Source organism: Hordeum vulgare, chromosome 3H, assembly GCF_904849725.1.
Source record: "Hordeum vulgare subsp. vulgare chromosome 3H, MorexV3_pseudomolecules_assembly, whole genome shotgun sequence".
NCBI classification, from domain to species: domain Eukaryota; kingdom Viridiplantae; phylum Streptophyta; class Magnoliopsida; order Poales; family Poaceae; genus Hordeum; species Hordeum vulgare.
This window is the reverse complement of record NC_058520.1, coordinates 238,654,123-238,675,290: the sequence shown is the minus strand read 5'-3', so window position 1 is coordinate 238,675,290 and position 21,168 is coordinate 238,654,123. Positions and strand designations below refer to the sequence as shown.

The 21,168-nt window shown below is 44.8% G+C and overlaps 1 protein-coding gene across 3 annotated transcripts; it reads right to left on the bottom strand.

Moving 5' to 3' along the window:
• Positions 1–1,461: 1,461 nt before the first annotated feature.
• On the bottom strand, positions 1,462–13,335 carry LOC123443591 (gastric triacylglycerol lipase-like). 3 transcript variants are annotated; one of them, XM_045120030.1, is made up of 10 exons: positions 13,111–13,326; positions 12,379–12,488; positions 10,789–10,962; positions 10,089–10,494; positions 9,679–9,947; positions 3,979–4,047; positions 3,847–3,903; positions 3,063–3,115; positions 2,903–2,978; positions 1,462–2,791 (listed from the first exon to the last, which is right to left on the bottom strand). In XM_045120030.1, the coding sequence occupies exons 3-10, from the start codon at positions 10,794–10,796 to the stop codon at positions 1,717–1,719; spliced, it is 2,013 nt and encodes a 670-aa protein (XP_044975965.1). In that variant the 5' UTR covers positions 10,797–10,962; positions 12,379–12,488; positions 13,111–13,326; the 3' UTR covers positions 1,462–1,716. The 3 variants fall into 3 exon arrangements, with proteins under 3 accessions (XP_044975965.1, XP_044975964.1, XP_044975963.1); XM_045120029.1 differs by lacking the exon at positions 12,379–12,488 and having other exon boundaries at positions 13,111–13,335; XM_045120028.1 differs by lacking the exon at positions 13,111–13,326 and having other exon boundaries at positions 12,379–12,734.
• Between the last annotated feature and the right edge of the window lie 7,833 nt (positions 13,336–21,168).

Below are 21,168 nucleotides of genomic sequence, written 5' to 3'. Positions count from 1 at the left end.
CGAAGCGGAGCGAATGGTGAGGAGGGCTCGATCCAAACGGCAGCGGGGAGCTTATCCCGCTAGCTAGCGCGATGAGCAGGCAGCCAGGTGCGTGGCGCCCGGCCCGCTCGCCGTGTCCCTCTTCTCATGTGCCTTCTAGCAGAGGTTGAAGATGACTGGCAGATGGGCCAGATGGGTTGGCCAGCTGCTGGGCTTCAGGTGAGCCCTCTTTCCTCTCTTTTTTTATTTTGTTTTGTTTTTCAATTTCTGACCTTTGTTTATTTTTGTTTGGCACAAATACTTAATTCAAAAACCCTGAAAATAATTATGGAGTGCAATTGGAATATTTCCAAGCTCCACAGTAAGTTTCAACATTTTTGGAGATAACTAAAAAAAATATAATGCTTTTATTTAATATTTTCAGTGGCTTCTCTGGATTATTTAAAATGCCCAAAATGTTTTACAATTATAATTCACCTATGATATGTTGTGGACAACATTTATGTGACATGGGGAACATTTTTTAAGGCCATTTTGGATTCATTGAAAATCACCACTATTTGGAATTGCTCTAATCAATGAAGTGCTAGGGTTTTGTTAGTCCCCATTTCAAATTAACAAAAATCTAAACATGATGCAACACACATGCTAAGCACAATGCAAGTGAAATACTAAGGATGTGACAACTCGAATGAAGAAAATAAAACTATGAAATAAATGCACTATGTCTTCACTTTGCCTTCATTCTTCTGTGTTGCGGTAATTTTCTCTTTGACGCCACGCTTAGCATCTTCGACATGAAATCTCTTCGGTAACATTCTTCTTGAATGGCTTATCATTATTCTCCGCTCCGTATATAATAATCTTCTGAGTTTATTATAAACTCCTCTGAACTCGAGGGACCTATCATCTCTGAGTGCACTAGCAAACACAGGTTCCTCATTGTTTTTGTCCAACAATATCGAAAACTCTCGGGACACTCGGTTGCAGAACTGGCCACCGCCATCGACGAACCATAGACTTGGACCGGGGCGATGGAAGAAAAGCCCCGAATGAGGGTAAATATCCTCACCTCGGGCTCACCAAATGCACCTCATGCAGCCAAAGCCGAGGATGCACGACCCCCTCCACCCCTTTCCCCCGCGCGCCCCCTCCTCGCCCATTCGTCGTCAGGTCAATGGTCTCGGACTGTGTCCGTCAGAAGCAAAAGGGGGGCGACAACCGAACTGCGGCCAAACTGTCACTACCCAACCAGGTCACCGCATCAACCCACTAGTCATGGTTAGGGGTAGGAAAAGGGGGAGACGAACTCAAGGGCCAGACATGAGAGAAATCGAAAGTGCGATGAGAGAGAGTGAAGAGTGTGTGAAACCGAGGGTGAGCTTGAGGGTAGAGAAGCACAAAATTTGCATCCAACGGGCCTAGCTAAGTGAAATGCAGGTAACAAAAAGGCCCTTTACTTTCTTCCTGGGTAAAAAAATATAAAAGAATAGCTTCACCCTTTGTCAGTTATATTCATTCGTGTGAAAACATTAACACATATGTATACATGTACCAGTCTTGTCTCCGATAAGGATATAAAAAGAGTACACATCGAACTTCATCACTACTTAAAACCGTGCACTACCCATCCTCAAATATTCTTCTACATGGTGTAGAAGTATGCAGAGAGCGGTGTGTCGTATATACTAACTATGCACAAAACTACGTACAACAACAGCTACTCAGAAATTCGCATCACTTGTGATGCCCATTTGGTTCACCAGGTATCTCTTCATCTGCGCCTCTATACTCCATTGCACAACAATCCTTCTCAATATTTAACTGAATTTTCTTTGGCCTCCTTAGTCGCACAGTGGTCTGCTTGATGCGGCCTTTACCTGTGTCAGCTGCTAAGACTAGGCGGGACATAACATAGGACAAAAGCTCTTCCCTATGTGAAAATGTGAAATCCAAATGAGCATACTCAAATTCATTATAGGAAACTTCGACACCAGCCTTCCGCATCAACTTGTAGTGCTTCTTCACCATGGTTGGTGAGATTACTTTGTCTCTTTGCCCAGCAACCAAGTCCATGGGGATGTCAATGAGATTGTAGTGAGCTCCCAGGTCCAATGGTTTTGGTGTTCCATACGCTTCCATGTTTGCCGTGGCACTTCCATAGTCATACATTTGGAACCTTTTTGCCCTCTTTATCTGTGCAAGATGGAGTACAACATGAAACGATACACCGGGCATGTCATCCATGTTGTAGTGAGGCAACCCAAGTACTCCCACCCAATTTGAACTGTCACCACCAACAATGTACCCCATAAGGGTTTGTACGAGACCACCCAAAGCTGGATAGTTGTGGAAATCCCTAGCTAATTTGTTCAGAAGCATCCGGAAGAATCGAGTTGGTATGTACAGCCCAGGCACAAGTGGAGCAAGTACTGGACCAACAAACAGGATGATCTTCTCCACCATACTGAACACCACATTTGAATCCTCGTGAAAACCGGCAGGAGAAAGCAAGACCAATCTTGACAACCTGTGGGGCTTCTGCGCAATCCTTGATGTCACCACATACATCAACATAACTGCACCACCCAGGCTGTGGCAGACAGCACAGAGCTTATAAGGCTGACTTTCTGTCACGTCTTCCTCTGAAGTCTGTATTTCCGAATTCTGTATGTCTTCATTTTTATCTTCCCTTTCCTCTCCAATAACATTCTGACTCTTGCCAAGTTCTGAGGTTTTAATCTTGTGAATTTCCTCGATTATTGCTGGCATATCTTTGGTTCCATGCTCATTGACAGAATATTTCCAGTACCTAACATGAATTGAGAAAGAGCATCAGGCATGAGAGTGCTGTGACCAAATTGATTTGGCATATACAGGAGTTAAAAATTACCTCAACCACAATTAAACTAATAGCACTTACTTGGAGGAAGAAAGATTTTTATCCATATGCTCTCTTGAAACCAAACCACGGAGATTTCCAAGAAAAACATCGTAACCTACATGGAAACAAAAACGAGGAAAGAACTTCAGCATTTGCGGCCCAGCAGTGGAATACATTAAATCCAACTTCGATTACTGACCTTGATCATAAGCTGCAAATGCAGGTGAGCCAACAACACCATTTGATACCCAACTGCAGGGGAAACAACAGGCCAGATTTATATTGACACACTAACTGTATCCCCAAAAAAATTATGCATTATTTCTCGACAGCCATTCAGTGTTAGAGTTATCAACTATAAACAGTATTTTGTACTATCACAGTGAAGTTACTAATTTTACAGGGACAAGCAGCGGAACTAAATTACTCAACTATAAAAACAATACTATCGAGGGAAGAGTACTGTAACTAGAGATACAATAATATCATTGGTAGCCCCCCCCCCCCCCCCCCCCCAAGGAGGCAATTGACAACCTACAGCTTGTGGACAAGCTGTTTTCCATGAACGAGAGATGTTATGTGAGCCAGCCAATCAAACATAGAGTCTTATCCCTTAATTAGAGTCCTAGTTGATTAAGCAGCTTTGTTAGGAAAGAATCCAGTCAGTTTAGAGATCGTATTAACCAGCTTGTTGGTCAAGTCTTGTCTACTATATTAAGGGGGCGACCCCTCTCAATAAAGCAGAGAAGAATCGTTTACTTTTATCTACTTCTCAGTAATTAGGATTATGACAGTAGTACATCGTTCCGATTATCACATCATGTTAATGCAAAAGAAGGAAATAGCAATAAGAAAGAATGAACCACAATATAGGATCATGTGACCAATTAGCATAGCAATCAATAACACGGATGAACAGACAAATATCGAAAAATCTTCAATAATGTTGTCAAATTTCCAATTATAGTTTCATAGAGACTCACCCCATTGATGAATCCAGTACTCCATGTTGCAACAACACAACCTTCCGTGAATCACGCCTAAACATGCTGTGTGTCAAGTCCTGTTCCACAATATTTGGAAACGGTAAGGGCAAGAAATGGCTATTTTTTCACCTGGGGATTCTCTCCAGCAGCAGAACATATCCATCTGAAGTAACTACCTTTATAGCCTCATAAGGATACCTGGAAATAACGGCAGACTGGTTCCATCATTTATGGACAAAATAATGCCATCAATACAAAGAGTCAAATCGATTATTGAAAAGGCTGTGCTGCTATGTGGATTTGTAAACAGCTTTGTTTATCAGGCGTCCCACCTTGGATGCTTAGGCAGCAAGGCCCCCTGGCAGCGCCTTGCAATTATGCCCGCTTTAGGCGCTTAAGTATCAGTGCGGTTGGTGCTCGCCTTACTGCCTTATAAACAATTGTGGCTACAAAATCAGCGCCACTTGTAAGGCTTTGTACAGTGCAAGGTGCTTAGTAAAATAAATTGAGTTTTCCTAAAGCACCAGTTCTTACCTCTACACGAGAGGTGCTTACTTTACTTAAGCATCTACCCTCTACAAATAAGCACCCGATGCTTCAAGAAAAACTGGTTTATTTCTCTAAGCACCTTCCCTAGGCACCTTCCATTGTACAAGGCATAAACAGTTCAGACACATGGTCTAACTTTGCCACAACTAAGCATAGGAAAAGTGTGGCTACAAACTCAGCACCAGACTTGTGGTCAAAATCCAAGTCTATGACATGTGGGTCATATGAATAGTAAAGTCTGGCCAGGCCACACATATGACGATCAACCACACCCACCTAAACCCTTCTGGCACACCTGATCTTTAGGAATTGCAAGCTTCGGCTGGGAACCAAACAGTCAAAGTGATACGGGGCATCCCATGATCATCCCCACGGATACGTCACCAAAACCTCAAGCTCCAAGTGGTCCCATGACGAGAGCCCGTGGGCGTGCCATTGAAACCAAGGTGACATCTCTCCTTGCTCGCCTACCCTTTGATACTCTCGAGACATGGTCACTACCTCAAGCGGGGACTCTCTGCATACTCAGGTACTCGGAAGGAGACCATGGACCAATCGCAAAGGAACACGAAGAAGACGAGCTCAAGCTGAACGCCCCAGCGGCCAGACGACCGAGTCCGGTCAGACGTCCGAGTCCGGTCAGAACGTCCGGACGTCCAAGCTTGTCCAGACGACCGACGCCTGGAGCCTCCCAAGTCCTCCTGCCATAGCGCCCGGACAGCCGACCCCGCCCGGACGTCCGACATCGCCGCGACAGAACCAAACGCTCGAAAATCCGAACAACCGAGCCTCGAACGACCAACAGGCTCCGGAAATCCGAGACCATCGCTCTCGATCCAAAGTCCTTGGACGACCGGACCCCGTCGGACGTCCGAGCCCTGCTAAGCCTCCGAACGACCGACGCCTCTCGGACGTCCGAGCACTGTCTGCGCATAGGTCGTTGGGCCACAGCCCATGTAACCACCCTATTTCGCCTAGTACTATAAATACTCCTCTCCCATCTCCATCTAGGGTTAGCTAATGTATTGGCAATCACTTTGTTGAGCTTAGCTCCATCTACTATCCTCCTCCCATGGAGATGTCCTCCATGTGAGAAGATCCATAGAGATGCCAAGGCTCCTCTAGTAGGGAAGATCCCCAGCGGATACAAGGCCCTTCTCGTAGGGAAGACTACCGATTACGTGTATCCTTTTGTTGTCTTTGGATCTATGTACCGCTTGTGTTTGAGTGAATCTAGTGGATGTGTGATTGGGGATCGTTCATGAGTTCGTGTATTTCTCTTGGTTTTCTCCCCTTTTCCCCTCCAAGTGTGAAAAGATCGACCACCACGGGTGTGCCCCGTATCATATTGGTATCATGAGCCACGTTGATTCACACCTTGGAGTCTCATCCCCCACTTTCTAGCCAAATTTTGTTTTGATTTCACCTAATTTCGAAAATTCCCCACAAAAATAGCCATACCAATATTTCTTGGATTCGTTGGATTTGAAGAGATTTTATTGATTTGGATCCGTGGATTTCGTTGTGGACAAGTGGATCTACCTTTTCACCACCATCCCCACCATTTTCACCCACCAAACAGCCCAAATTATGAGGGTTCATCCAACTCAGGTGTCGGACGACCGAGCCACCCGGATGTCTGGACACCGTCGGACGACCGAGGCCGTCGGACGTCCGAGACTGTCGGACGACCGAGCCAGCCCGGACATCCAGACAACTCTGTCCAAGCTGAATTTTCCCCACGAATTTTTTTTTCTCCACCATTTTCTTCACATTTTCCACCCCCATTTCTTTCGCAACCCATTTGCATTTGAGATTTTGAGTCGCGAGCCCCACCACTTCCTAAGGTGTTTCGGCTAATTAGGAGTGGTTCTACACCGACATCGCCGCTCATTATCGCCCTGGATCGTCGCCAACCAACTCTTCATTGATACCTCACCGTAAGCAAGGATGGTAACGGCGACGACACTCTTGACATATACCCTTGCCATTGCATTGTTACCCCGAGCCTATTTGCGTAACTTGCCTATCGAGACTAGCCATTGAGTATTGTGGGCCACGCTACTTGTGCACTTTAGTGATACATACACCACATAGCTTCAATTGCATGCAAACACCATAAGTATCATATTGTGGTGTCATACTAGTATCTCTTGTGTTTCAATAGTACCCGCTTACATAATTTGCTATCTTGGTGTGCACGTCCCGCATAGTGATCATACAAAATATCATCGGAAAAGAAAGAAAAGCAAAGCTTTTAAGCAAGTGCAAAGAGCAATAGCATCGCACAATTGCATAACATTGATATCATATCATATCATACTTGATCATCTTGGATCACTTGAGCGAGAGACATTGTGCCTCATACATCTAGCACAAGTCAAGAATAGGAAGACGACCCGTTTTGTTTCTTATAGGTTGTGCACAAGTTCTTATCATGCCCATTTGAGCCATCGTGCTAGCGTCTCTCTAGTGTTGTGCAACACGAGCGTTTTCCGTGTATTCCACATCTTGTGCTCATCTTTTGGTTGCATGACCCCACTATTCTATCCATGTGTGTGTTTCCGTGTATACTCATTGCTATTAATCCGGCTTGCCTTACTTGCGAATTTGCGAATTTCTTTCAACATTATTGACTCTTGCCTTCGGATTGCTTGAATTTTGTGCCACCATCCTAACCAAGCTACTCCATAAGCTTTATTTGTGGAGATGCGAGAAGGACGATTTTCGGTACCAATTCCACTATTTCCATACTTGCACATTGAGTGATCTTGATCCATTTTCAACATTTAGAACGTAATTGGTATTGTCTTCTCTTTCTTCCACTTATATCTACTTGAGTGCTATGGATAGGACTACTATGTCAAACCCGGCCTTCGAGGAGCAAGACGACAACGAGAACAACTATGTCACCAAACTACACTTCTTCGGCGCGCAACGAGGAATGCGCCAAGCACAAGACGCCATGAACGACCGCATCGAGCAACTCGGCACCGTCTTGCGTGAATCTGAGGTGCACACGAGGGACTACCTCGACGACAAGCTATCAAGCCAAATGGAGGAGATTCGCGCCTTGATGGTGACCCGTGCGTCATCAACCTCTACATCACGACGGCGCCACTCAAGTCGTCACTCCGACGAGTACTCTTCCGACGCAAGTCCACCATGAGCTCGACATCATCAACACGACCGTCACCACAACCAAGATTCGGACAATCCTTTCCATGGCAATGGAGCGCAAGATCGACTTCGCGAGCGTGATGGACACCATCAACAAGAAGCTTTGGAGCAAGAACGCATACAACAACACTATGAAGACGAACGGCGACGTGAAGAGCAAGCGCATGAAGCTCAACTTGCTCTCCGAGAAGCAACACGCGTTATGCAAGAACGCAACCACCAAGCACGCGAAGAACAAGAAGCACTCCGACATGAACGTCAAGACGAAGCCGCGAACCACGAGGAGCACCAAGAGCTACGACACCGCACAAGAGGACCTCGCCAACGACCTCAAGCAAATCATGATGAGCCAAGGGATGACCAAGATCCAAGGCAAGAACATCATCGTCAAGTCAACAACGACATTGAAGACCCTCCACCAAGACAAGGGTGTCGCCGAAACAACAACCATGAAGAGCATCGCCTCGGCAATCTCAAGTTCACCATGCCTAAGTTCTCAGGAAGCAATGATCCCGAAGATTATCTATCATGGGCACTCAAAGTTGATAAGATCTTCCGTCTTCACAACTTTGGCGAAGAGAAGAAGATTGTCATGACCTCCCTTGAGTTTCAAGATTATGTTCTCATTTGGTGGGAACAAGTGATTGAGCGAAGAAGAGAAAGAGGTGACCCTCCTATCACCACATGGGCCCAAATGAAGGACAACATGAGAGCTCGTTTTGTGCCTACAAACTATAATTGTGACCTCTTCAAAAAACTACTACTCAAGCAAGGCACAAAGTTAGTAGAAGAATACTATCAAGAAATGGAAATGGTCATGATCCGAGCCAATGTCAAGGAAGATGAGGAGCAAACAATGGCGCATTTTTTTATGGTCTCAACTACCAAGTCAAAAAATTGCTGATTTCCAACCCTACACCAACTTACTCGAGCTAGTGCATCAAGCATCAAAGGCGGAACGCCAACTGCAAGATGACTACAAATACTCCAAATTCTCTTCCAAGACCTACCGCTCAAATGCTCAAGCTTCTACGACTACGACGCCTTCGACTACAAACCCTTCTTCAACAACCGGCGACAAGTCAAGCTATAAGGACAAGATGACTTCGTCAAGCCGCTTTCCTACAACAAGCAACTACAAGCCAAGAGCTTCATTCTCTACTCCCAACACCGGATGCCAACGCTAAAACAAGCTCAAGTGTTTTATGTGCCAAGGCCGCGGCCACAAGACATTCGAATGTTCAGCAAGACGCACGATGATCCTCCAAGATGACGGCACATATGACTCCATGAGCGACGACGAGATGGAAGCTTTGGAACATGTGGCCACGCACCGACAAGTAAATGAAGATAAAGATGCGCAAATCTATTGCGACAACGATTCAAGCCCCGCTCTCGTTGTTTCAAAAGTGTTGACTCTTTAACAACAACAAGACGAGGACCAACACTACCACATTTTCCACACCAAGGCGGGCATTCAAGGATAATCCGTCAAGATCATCATCGACGGCCGAAGTTGCCACAAGTTGGCAAGTGAGGAACTTTGCTCCAAGCTATAATTGGTCAAGCATAAGCATCCACGCCCCTACAAGGTACAAAGGTAAAGAGAGATCTGAAGGATTGGAGCATCACCAAAGAACTAGTCGTGGATAGGGCTGCGTGGAAGCTTGCTATCCATGTGACAGAACCATGAGTTAGTCGCGAGATCTTATGGGTTTCACCTCTAGCCTACCCCAACTTGTTTGGGACTAAAGGCTTTGTATGTTGTTGTTTATGCTACAGGAAAAGGCTAAATATAATAGACAACACTAATATTTTTTAGCGCCAATATGATATATGCTGGAAAAATGGAACTATGGAACTGCAAGCAAAACATAGTTGCATCTATACTTTCAACATCATTTGGCCCTCGAGAGGACAGAACCAGCAAACATCTCATATGTAATACACGAACGGTAACTTGCACACCTAAAAAATGCTTAAATCATCAATCACAAAAACAACTTATCCATATCTACAAACAATTTTCATAATCTTGAACTTGCAACTAAGTTCCAGAAGTTTTAGCATGTTAACAAACATGGAAGATGAGGTACCTACCCAAGTTCAGTTATAACATCTTCACATGTCCGAGAATCTGTGTTCAATGCATGACGATATACGGTCTTCCTTTCAGTTGGAACTGGATTATCACTGCCAATGTTAGCTGTTGGCACATCAACAACAGGACTACTGTTACCAACCCTGTTTCCACGAATCCACCAAAATAACTTCTGCCACACCTCAGAAGGAGAAAGAACGTAATGTGCTCCTTTATGAACAACGTCAAAAACTGATTCAATGAAAATCTCAACTGCCAGATGGACATCCTAAGAGAAAAGAAAAAAGGGTGAATACCAAATGGATATACATACTTTTAAACAATCTCAAGGTTCCAGATTCCTGTCCTGGTATGATGTAAGTAAATAAATAATTATTAAAGCTGATTCCTATTTGTTCAAATATACTACCTCAACAACTCCACGCCTCCTATCAGTCGTTCGTTGTAGGACTTGATCCTTCATGTGAATTGGTTTTTTCGCAGATATGGTCCTCGATAAATAAGGACTTTCTGGGGTTTTAGCAGATGCCCTTGATATCCGATATTTGACAGCATTGAACAAGACGAACAGCAAAGACAGGAAAATTTTCACAGGCCAAATAATCCAGGAAACTGCATATTTTATAGGCCTTCTCAATCGACGGTCACGTCTACCAAAGCTGCTTGTGTGTGACAATCGTGAACTTTGGGACAACGGAGAAGGAGGGCAGACAAACTCTTCATTGTCATCGTCCCCAGGGACAGAGCCGGCAATTGATTCAGACTCCGAATCGGCAGAAAGTTCGTGAATGAACTCATTAAATGAAGAGACCCCACTTTTTATCAGAAGTTCAAAACAAACGAGTGAGGTTACAGAATTCAGAAATAGTTCAATGGTATTATGAACTTATCAAGCAAAAGAAGAAGCCATACTTAATCTATATATACTAATAAAAGGCAACATGGCAATGAATAGTGATAACATGACTTATCCGGCTAGAGAAAGAAGCACTCATGCAAGCGAAAATAACCTAGCCTACAAAGTGCTCACATATTATGAAAAAAATAAAACTCTATTCAAAACTATCCAGCAACCAAAGAGAAGTGCCCAAAATTGAAACTGCGTTCACCTTTCCATCCAGCGAGGAAGACGTGGCCCACGAAATGCGGGCCTAAGTTCCCAGCCACTGACCCCTTCCAAAATGTTGGCTTTTCCAGGTAAGAGTGTCAACAAGAGTGCTGATATTCCATTTATCAATCTCGCAATGTTGTTCAAAGTCTCATAAGTGAATGTCTTCACAGACCTGCCCAAACAAGTACAAGGAGTTAAATACTCAGATATTCATTTTCCTGAAGAGGCAGATAAGATATTAGGTGGGTGTAAACTACTCCCTCCGTCCCAAAATAAGTGTCTCAACTTTGTACTAACTTTACTACAAAGTTATACTAAGGTTAAGACATTTATTTTAGGACGGAGGGAGTATATAAGTACAAAAGCTCAAAAAGAGCAACTCAACTAAAACCTAGATGTTCCTGATCTTGTATGAAGGAAATGAAAACTGAAACTAATACAATTAAGCTTCACGCTGCCAGCGTTAGGATATCTTAGAAGAAGCAAGGACCTAAAGAAATTTGTGCAGAAATCACTAGCAATCAGCTTAGTTTATGCTCCTGGAATCACCCTACAGAGATTGATATAAGAAAAGCCAGGAAACATCTTCCTCTTTTGCAATAATACGTTTTGAATTAACAATGCATCATCATTTAGAAGGTAGAGCAAGTATTTAGCTCTGAGTTAGCATTGCTAATGTCAACTGTCAGAACCAAGTTCATCGGTATATTGTATATACATTTCACACTTCATCAACTGTTTCAAACAGACAGAATAGAACACCAACATTTGTTGCTATAATTATCAAATGCGCAGCATCATGGAGATTAAAGTTAACTATGAATTGAGTATCATTTGCTCATGTTAACTTATTACATAATACATTTTTTTAGTGCTTACAACAAATCAACAACATATTTTCAGCTATATACCATCTCCTGTTTCATTAACAAATGACTAATTCAAGCATCTAAACGAATGGTTTCATTCACACGATCAGCACTATTGACGCCATGCATCTAAACGAATGATTTATTAGACATACCCACAGCCACATTCAGTTGCAAATAAGCGGTATCGCCCGTTTTCTACTTATTATTTCAATCGTCAGAACTGTTACAAATACACACAAGTTGAACATTTCTTTTACTAATCACGTCAGTAAGAAATGTAAAAAATACTGGTATGAAGTACTGTTAGTCATAATAAATCCACAAAACATAGTTTCCACGTGATAACCCATCTAACTACGTACACTACAGACTTAGAAAATCAGTTGCAATCTTGGGGCTAGAAATCCACTGTCCTTACCAACACAATCAATGTTTATCCACTATAATCCAACCATATCCATACTTTTTATGGTATTTCTAGCCGTGATTTTTTTTGTGTGAATAAGGCTATGGATTTATGTTAAGACTTCCAAAAATACAAGGCATCCTAGAAAACAATGAAACTACAACCAGGTCCTCAGATAGCCAAAGAAACTCAATCTCCAGCGAGAGCTGAAGGCACCACCGTTGCTGCCCCTCCCATCTTCGAAGCCGGCCAGAGATTATACCCTACGGTTGGGAAGTAGTCCACCTAAGGTCCAGCTGGACCAACTCACCAAAGAATAAGAAGCCATCGTAGAAGTCTTGTGTAGATAGGAAATCCCAAAGCCAAACCACTCCTGAAAAAAGTTCTGCCAGCTTCGCAGAGGTGGTGGCGAGAACTCAGCTGCAAAGGAGAGAGAGCACGAACAACCAAAGAGCAATATATCGCATCAGGGAGACACCCAAGGGGAGAAAATAAGGCCACAGCCTCGTCGCTTTTGTAGAAACGGCCGGGGGAAACATCACCCCCATCACCAAGGGCCGGCCACCAACATGATTTCCCTAGCCAGGGGGCATCGACGCTGCCGGCTGCCCGCAACACCACCACCACAAAGAGGAGGAAGAAGAGTGTCATTACCTCAACACCAACACGACGACCGAAAGCCGAGAAAACAACCGAATACCTAACTAAGAGAAGCTAGGCTAGTGCGGAACAAGGTCCCGGGTTCCCCTCACTCCCACAGCCGGAGCTGCCAGCGGGGGTGAGGGGGGCCCAGAGTCGGAGGCACACGCTCCCTCTTCTCGCTAGATCTCTTCTTAAGACCTATTTTCTGGTTGTAACTTGTAAGGCTACAAACTGCAGAATCTCCACCAGATAATTTAAACCAATTCAAAATCCCTAAATTGCCCGGATTAATTCGCTGGTTTCGCCAACCCTAGCCAACCGCTGCTTCGAAGCGACGCAACTAAGCGCAAGACAGAGACGAACAAGTACAACAAAATAGGGGAGGGGGGCGGTTGCTCACTCTTTGATGATGGCGATGACGTTGTCGACGAACTCCTGCAGCATTATCACCCTCAGGTGAGCGCGGATTAGGGCGCCAGCTTATGCTGGAAACTATGGGGAAGTGCGATGCAAGGATGGAATCCGGGGAGAGGAGAGGGACGAGGGGGAAAGGCGCTGAGAGAAGAAACCAAAACAAGGGGTCGAGTCGGACCGGTCGGGTCGGCAGGGCACCTATTTTAGTACTACAGCATAATTATATATATACTATAGGATATATAGGAGTTCCATATATATAATAAAGATAATAAAAATGGATAATAATAACACGAATGCATAAATTTCGTGGTAGTATTTCGGGAATTATCTGGTCCACATATGCGCGAGACGGGGTGGGTTTCATGCAGTTTCGTTACATGACATCTGGGACGTGTGAAGCTTATGGACCACATCTCCGGAACTCGTTTTAGGCTATTTCGTTTTGGGCAAGGTCCTGCCGTGGGTGAAGCAACCTTCGCCCGAAAGCTCTTTTTACCGGTGCCGTATCTACCGGCAGTTCTTTAATCAATAATAGAATCTTGTTATCTCAAAAGTTGTTATAAGTTATACTTCCTTCGTTTTTAAATAGAAGCTTTTTCAAAAATTCTATTATTAAAATACATACGTATGCATATAAACATATTTTAAGTTTAAATTCACTCTTTTTATTTTGTATGTAGTCCTCTATTATAATGTCTAAAAAGATTTATATTTACGAACGGAGGGAGTATATTTGTATTCTACACATTTCTTCATTTAAACCATTGTATTTCATCATTGGGACAGTTAACTAGAATTTATTTTTTAATTGCAGTAATGAACTACTATTAAAGTGGTATTATCTTTCCCTTCAATTTCAGTGGCATGAAGTCTCTTGGTCCTTTCATAGAATTATAATTGTTTCAACTTTACACTGCCTCTAGTATAGAGTTGTATTAAGCTTAAAACACTTATTTTAAAACGGAGGAAGTAGAAAACAAGGCTGCAGGGTTTAGGTCAAAATAAACATAGATAATATAGGTATCCAATAAACATTTATCTATCGATAATTTTATGATATATTCGGGCGTCTTTTGCTTAAAAAGAGTAACAAAAGAAATAAAAAAAATCTTTCTATTCCCGCTTCATCAGGACAGTATTTTTGTACTCTTTCTTTTTTAAGGAATCCCACCCATTTGATTGTATCAGTTGGGCCTATTCATATGACTGTATCAGTTGGGCTTATTCATATGATTTCATGCACACATACCCGTGAAGCCAGTCTCACTTCACACGCGTACAATATCGGCTTATTTTTCAAAGGATCAACCTCTCTCGTTTTAAATTGATTTGGAATATGTTCAAACACATATGAGAGTTTATAAACATATTCCGTTCATTTCAAATATAACTGCTTGAGTGTCGTCGTTTTCTCACGACAAATGCTATGGGTAGGCTTATTGAGAGTGGTTGGGACCGAAGGGACACCGGCGGGCTCCGGAAACGGGATTGGTAACTAGCAATGCAAGACGCACGATGTATGTGACATCCTCAGCTTTTACTACAGTGATGATTGTAATTAAGCTACAGTGATCACACGCTAATGATGCCACGTCACCGTGAATTCCTATCGTTGATCTCGCGTTATTCAAAGCAATTTGAATTTGAAATTTAAAAGTAAAATCAAATGGGGAAAATTTCAAATTCAATACGATCGCATGAAAAATCCCCTAATGATTTATAAAAATAAATCGGAATTTTGAAAATTGGTTAAAACTCTATATATTTAAAACAGAAATAATAAAAGAATAAAAAAAGTATTTTATAATAATAATAATAATAAATGAAAAAATATAAAAAAGATTAAAATAATAATAATAATAATAATAATATTATTATTTAAAAAAAACCATCCCATCCCTGCCCACCCGAGGGGGTATAAAGCCCCCAAGGGGGGCAAACCCTAACCGCCCCCGCGCGAGTCCCACTCCACCAGCGCCGCGAGGACAAGGGGACGAGCCCTCGTCAGTTTCCCGCCTACCGCGCATCCCAACGCTCTCCACCTACCACGCTCGTTTCCCACCCCCATCGCTCAACCTCCATCCTGTCCCGTCGCTCGCCCTGTGCCTCCCACGATTCTCCCTCTCCCGGCGCTCAACAACCGCACCAGAGCCCCCCCCCCCCCACTGCGCCACCTCTCCCATGCCTGCGCCTCTTCTCCCCCGTCGCTCCTCTCCCGTGGAGCTCCCATCGCCCCGTGGCTCGCCCCTAGCTCCACGAGCCCCTTTTCCCTCCCTCTCCCGCGGCACCATCCCGCGAGCCCCTGGATCCCCGTCGCCTCCCACCTCTCCACCCAGCCTCCCGCACCGACCGACCCCCACCTCCCTGCTCACCCCGCGCTGCGCCTCCCTCACCCATCGGCCGGCGCCACCCCAGCCCCTCGCTAGCACCTCCTCGTGGACCCCCTGCCCCGGGCGCCCTCGCCCCAAGCGTCGGCCCTAGCCGTCGCGCGTCGCGTCGGGGCCGCACCAGGATCGGCCACCTCCGCCTCTGGCGCGCACCCGCCGGCCCCTTCAAGCCCCTCTCCTCGTCGGCCTCCTATCTGGCCCCGACGGCCGACCGCTCCACCGGCCGCACCACCGCCGGTGCCATCTCCATCACCACGTCGACACCGCGCCACCGGCTTCCCCATCCTCCTCCTCAACGGATCCACCGAGCGCTCGCCACCCCATTCCACGGCAACGCCGGTGAACCCCTTTTTCGGGCTCCTCCCACCCCTTCCTTCCTATTCCCCATCCCGGTTCCGTTCCGGCTATCACCGCCGCGATCCGACGTCGTTAGGTTCCTGTAGGAGGAGGTGGTGTTGCCTCCTCTCTCTCTGTTGAGAGAGTGTGTTAGCAGGAGGAACAAAGAGGTTGGAGATGAGAGATGAGTTAGATAGAAAAGAAAAAAACAATAATGTATAGGTGTATGTATGTATATATGTATGTATGTATTAATGTATGTATGTATGTATTGCGTATATATGCATGTATGTAGGAAAATACATTATGTTATGTATGAACACATTATATGTGTGTTTTGTGTTTATGTGGCTAATGCCACTTACTAGTGGGGCCAAACCCCCACTCTCACTTACAAGGAGGCAGTGGCAGAGCCACCTCCCGGCGACCCCGGGCGGCTGCCCGGGCTAGTCCATGAAACAAGTACTAAACACTAGTGTTAATCAATGGTTAGAAGGATTAATTCCTTGGGCAGGTGGCAGGTCACGCTGTCATAGTTAAGTCTTGCCCGGAGTGTATTCATAGGCTGGCTCCGCCACTACAGGGAGGCCCCACACGTTGTTAAATAAAAATAAAAATAGAAATAGAAAAATAAAATATATGTTTTAGTTAAATAAATAAATAAATAGATATATTATTTAATTAATTAGTTAATTAAGTAAATAGAATAATTAGATAATCTGTTGATTAAGATAATTAATTTATCCTATTAGAGTATGATACGTGGGTCCCACACTAAATTAATCTGATTAATTACTATTTAATCTTAATTAAAAAACTCAGTCTATGATGCTTGGGACCCACTAGTCAGTTGACCAGTCAACTGCCGATGTCAGCATGACATCATGCTGATGTCATAATTGCATTTAATCAATTTAATTAAATCTGTTTTTAATTCCTAAATAGTGAATAAAACTTTAAATATTAATATAAAATAATTCGTAAGTCAGATCAAAATATTTTCAACATGAAAGTTGATCAGCAGAACGAGACGAGCCCGGATACACGGTTCATTCGTGTGTCACGCGTCCCTAGCATAGCAAACATGGAACTTTTCCATCGTTTCTCGTCCGACCGGTAGTAGCTAGAGACCCGGAAAATATCGTCAGATATTCTTCGGACCCGTCTATGACGAATGTCTGTGACAGCCTGAGACCGACGTTCCAGAAGATTCCCCCTTCTATTCCATTTTCATCGTGTGTTTATTTTTATTTGTCGCATCATCACCGCATCATGTGCATCATCAGCATTGCATCGGCATCCCGTTGCCGCCAGTTTTGCATCCGCTATTAGTTGTCGGTTCTCGTCGTTGTCCGTTCTGAGCCCGACCGCACTCGCACGCGCCTACGGCATCGTCAGGATCTTGTTTTTAGAAGTGTGTGTAAAACTTTCTCTGATTGGGTTGGAATTTGACGTGCGCTCTTATTTAGATATAGGTAGGCCGCCTATCAAGTTTCGTCGCAATCGGAGTCCGTTTGTTACCCGAACGGTCGACCGTAGCGGCACCGTATTCGGTCTACCGTCGGACGGTTGTGGGTGTTTTAAAAATCATTGCCGCGCCGCCCGTTTTCCCTCTCGTCTCCGGTAAACTACTCTACACGGCCACTTAACCGTTCCCGCGTTCGGAATTATTCGAATCCTACCGCACGGTTGGATCCGGAATGAAATTCCGGTAAACCTAGCCCCCCCCCTTTTGTCTATAAATAGACCCTCCTCCTATTATTTTGGACAGCCAACCTAATGTGCCTCGGGAACCGTGCCCACCTACCCCTAACCCTAGCCTCCTCCCGCAGCCTCTCTCTCCCGAGCGCCGCGGGCCCGCTCGAGCCCGGGTCAGGCCCGCGAAGCCCATCCGAGCCAGCCGCCAGCAGCTCCTCTTCGACCGAGCTGCTCCACCCCGCGCCGCTGCCTCGCACCTTCGCCCCATCGCCATGCTGCATTCGTCGTCGGCCAGCCGGACCTTCCCGAGCCGCCGCCGGACAGTCCGACCGGCCTCCCCTGCCAGCGAGCCACCGACCAGTCCGACCGGCCTCCCGTGCCAGCGAGCCGCCGCCGCAGCCAGCCATGGCCTCCCCTGCAAGTGAGCCGCCGCGCCATGTACGCATCGCCGCCCGAGCACCCATGCACTGCCTCGAGTCGCCCCCACCTCGGGAACGGATAGATCCGGGAGGTCCCGTGCCAGATCCGTCGATCCCCCTCGTCCCGCCTTCCCGTGCTCGCCGCCGCCTTCGCCGCCTTGCGCCGACGCCGCCAGGCCCCGTGCCCTCGGGCACGGGAAGGAGAACGACGACGAGCACCAGCCTCGCTTCGCCCCTGGCCGCCTGGGCCTCCAGCGCCCTAGGCCTCGGCCCAATCGGCCTTCTGCGGCCCAGCTCCCCTTCCCACTAGGCCGACCCAAGGCCGAGGTGAGATCGCCCTATCCTTCGCCCTGGGCGGCGTTTTTTATGTTGCACCCATCATATTTTGGCCCGGTAGTTATTTTCGTTTAGGGATTTTTCGGAATTAATTAAATTTTAGAAAAATAGACGTATATTAAAACGCGTGTAACTTTTAATCCGTATGTCAGATCGCAATGATTTAGATATGTATCGTGTGTAGATTTTCACGTAGATCATGAATTGGCAACTTTCATAATTGTTTGAAGTAGTTTCATCCACCAAATGCCTAGAAACGCGTGTTGTCCTATTATGTTTTATTCCGTAGTTATTTCTCGTGCGTGTCCGGATTGCTCGAATGCCATAGATAAAATGTTCATGTTTTAGGAACCCCTTTGCTATGTATTTTAGAGCAGTCGCTGGTATTTTTGCGTGTAGGATTCGGTAGCTAGTTTGTTATACCGTGTTTAGGATTAATATCTCGCATATACGTGTGGCGATATTTTCGTGTTGCAACCCCACATGTTTTATATGTTTTCGGGGTAGAAAAATCCATAGGATTTAACTGTGTATTTAGTTTTAGCTTTTGAGCAAGTAAGTTCGCGTGATATTTTGCCATGTTGCCTTCTTGTCTCTTTTGTGTGATTTAATTCGTGCTTCATGTGAAGGAGTTGTCAACTAGAGAGTTGCCCTTTGATGTTTAGTCTAGCCCCTGGTAATCTTGGTTGCATTACAAATCCATGTTTAGGTGTGGTTTGGTTGTTCTTTACTTGCTAGGAAATAGTGTTGTTTTAGAGATGCTGAAATATTTCTAAGTCTGAAATCTGTTATATTTTATTGCTGTCTTTGCATGAGTTTATCTTGTGATCTGTAGCTCTTTTGAGGTTGGTGCAATGGAGTTAGTTGTAGACTTTAGGATTCTCTAGCATGTTGTGAATTTTCATGCCATTTGGAGTCCTGTAGCTTATGGTTTTGCTGTTGTCAATATGCCTTCAGATCGAAAACTGCGGTTTCATAAATTGTTATTTTCACTAAGTCTGAAACTGTGTGTGAGATGCCATTTTGTGACTTCTTTTCCTAGTGATCCATGCTTCCATGCTAGTTGTTGTTAGTTGTATGTTGTAGTGCTTCTTGCCCTCTATTGCCTCATACCTTGGTTGAGCATATTGGAATTGTGTAGCTCGTAGTTGTGGGGTGTAGAAAATGCCATGTGGCTGATTTTGGCAGATTGTAGTGATTTCTTGTTTTGCTCGTAGTTGTTGAACCGTTGCTACGTTTTGATCATGTCCTATATGAAACTTGCTTAGAATCTCGTGTAGTTTCATATTATCTTGCTGGTTGTGTGTATTGAAATGTTGTGGATGCCATTTTCACACATATTGCATTCATGCCATCATATCTTGCGGTGTCCGTATCTTTTGATCCGTAGCTCCGTTGGAGATGTTCTTTATGTGTAAATTGCTTGTAACGACGCGTAGAATCACGTGAACCTATTTGTTTTGCTGTTTAACAACTATTTAAACGTGTTAGATCAGATCTGGACATAATTGTAAATTAACATGTGAGGTCGTTCCGGAGGTGCTATATGTCATTTCCGACCTCATTTAAAATGCCTAGATAGGTACTTTAATTACGCTCCACCTCTTGCCATGTGTAACCATATTTAATGTTGCCATGTACCTAATCGAGATAGAACTAAATAATTGAACATGGAGTTTCATCAATATGCAACTCGTTGCATATTGGACTTCACTTAATGTGTAGTGTTTGATTGTGTGAATTGTCATGCCATGTCTTGCATGTTCAGCTGCTCATGCATCATATGTGTTGTGCATCGTGTGGTGAATATCGTGTGTTGATTCTTGTTTCCGGTTGCTTCGTCTCGATAGAGTTCCGCAAGCGTGTCGGAAAGTGAGGACCCGTTCGACTACATCGGTTCGTCTACTTCACGGAGTCATTCTTCTTCCAAGCGAGATCTTAGGCAAGATGACCATTTCCCCAGATATCATTACTATCATTGCCATGCTAGTATTATCGCTTCTATCGTTATTGTCTCGTTGCCTACCACCTGTTAAATATCAGCCTCTCAACAATGCCATGAAAACCTTAACCTGTTCACAACCTGGCAAACCACTGATTGGATATGTTCCCGCTTGCTTTCCATGTGTTAGCGTTGCTAGTTGCAGGTGCAGTTGCTTCCATGTGACAACATGGGTTCCTTGATATATCACCTTATTAAATGCTATTTAATTTAATGCACCTATATACTTGGTAAAAGGTGGAAGGCTTGGCCTTTCTAGCCTGGTGTTTTGTTCCACCTTTGCCCCCTTAGTTTCGGCTATCGGTGTTATGTTCCATAATTAAGTGCTCCTAACACGATCGGGGTTGTTATGGGGACCCCCTTGATAATTCGTTTTAGATTAAAGCTGGTGTGGCAAGGCCCAACATTGGTACTACATTTGCCCAACATAATAACTTTGTTAATACTGAAAGCATAGGGCGTCATGAACCCGAGGAGTAATTCTACATAATACAGGGGGCCAGTGCTGATGGTGCTGGTCCAAAACAGAGCACTGTGCGGGGCCAACCTTGGGAAACTTGGGAGATTTCTATCAGGCCATCGTACGCGTCGCTCATCCGTCGTGTCTTGAGAACGAGATACGCGCTCCTATCGGGATCGTCGACACGTCGGACGGCCTTGCTGGATTAGTTTTACCTTTGATGAGATATCTTGTGCGTCGGGATTCCGGTGATGCTTTGGGTAATCTCAGAGTTGAGGTTTCCCGCTAAGGAGTCCGACGAGATCGCGAGCGTCGTGATCGAGGATTTCTATGCGGCTTGTGGTAATTTGTGATGGATTAGTTGGAGCACCCCTGCAGGGTTAAATCTTTTCGGAAAGCCGTG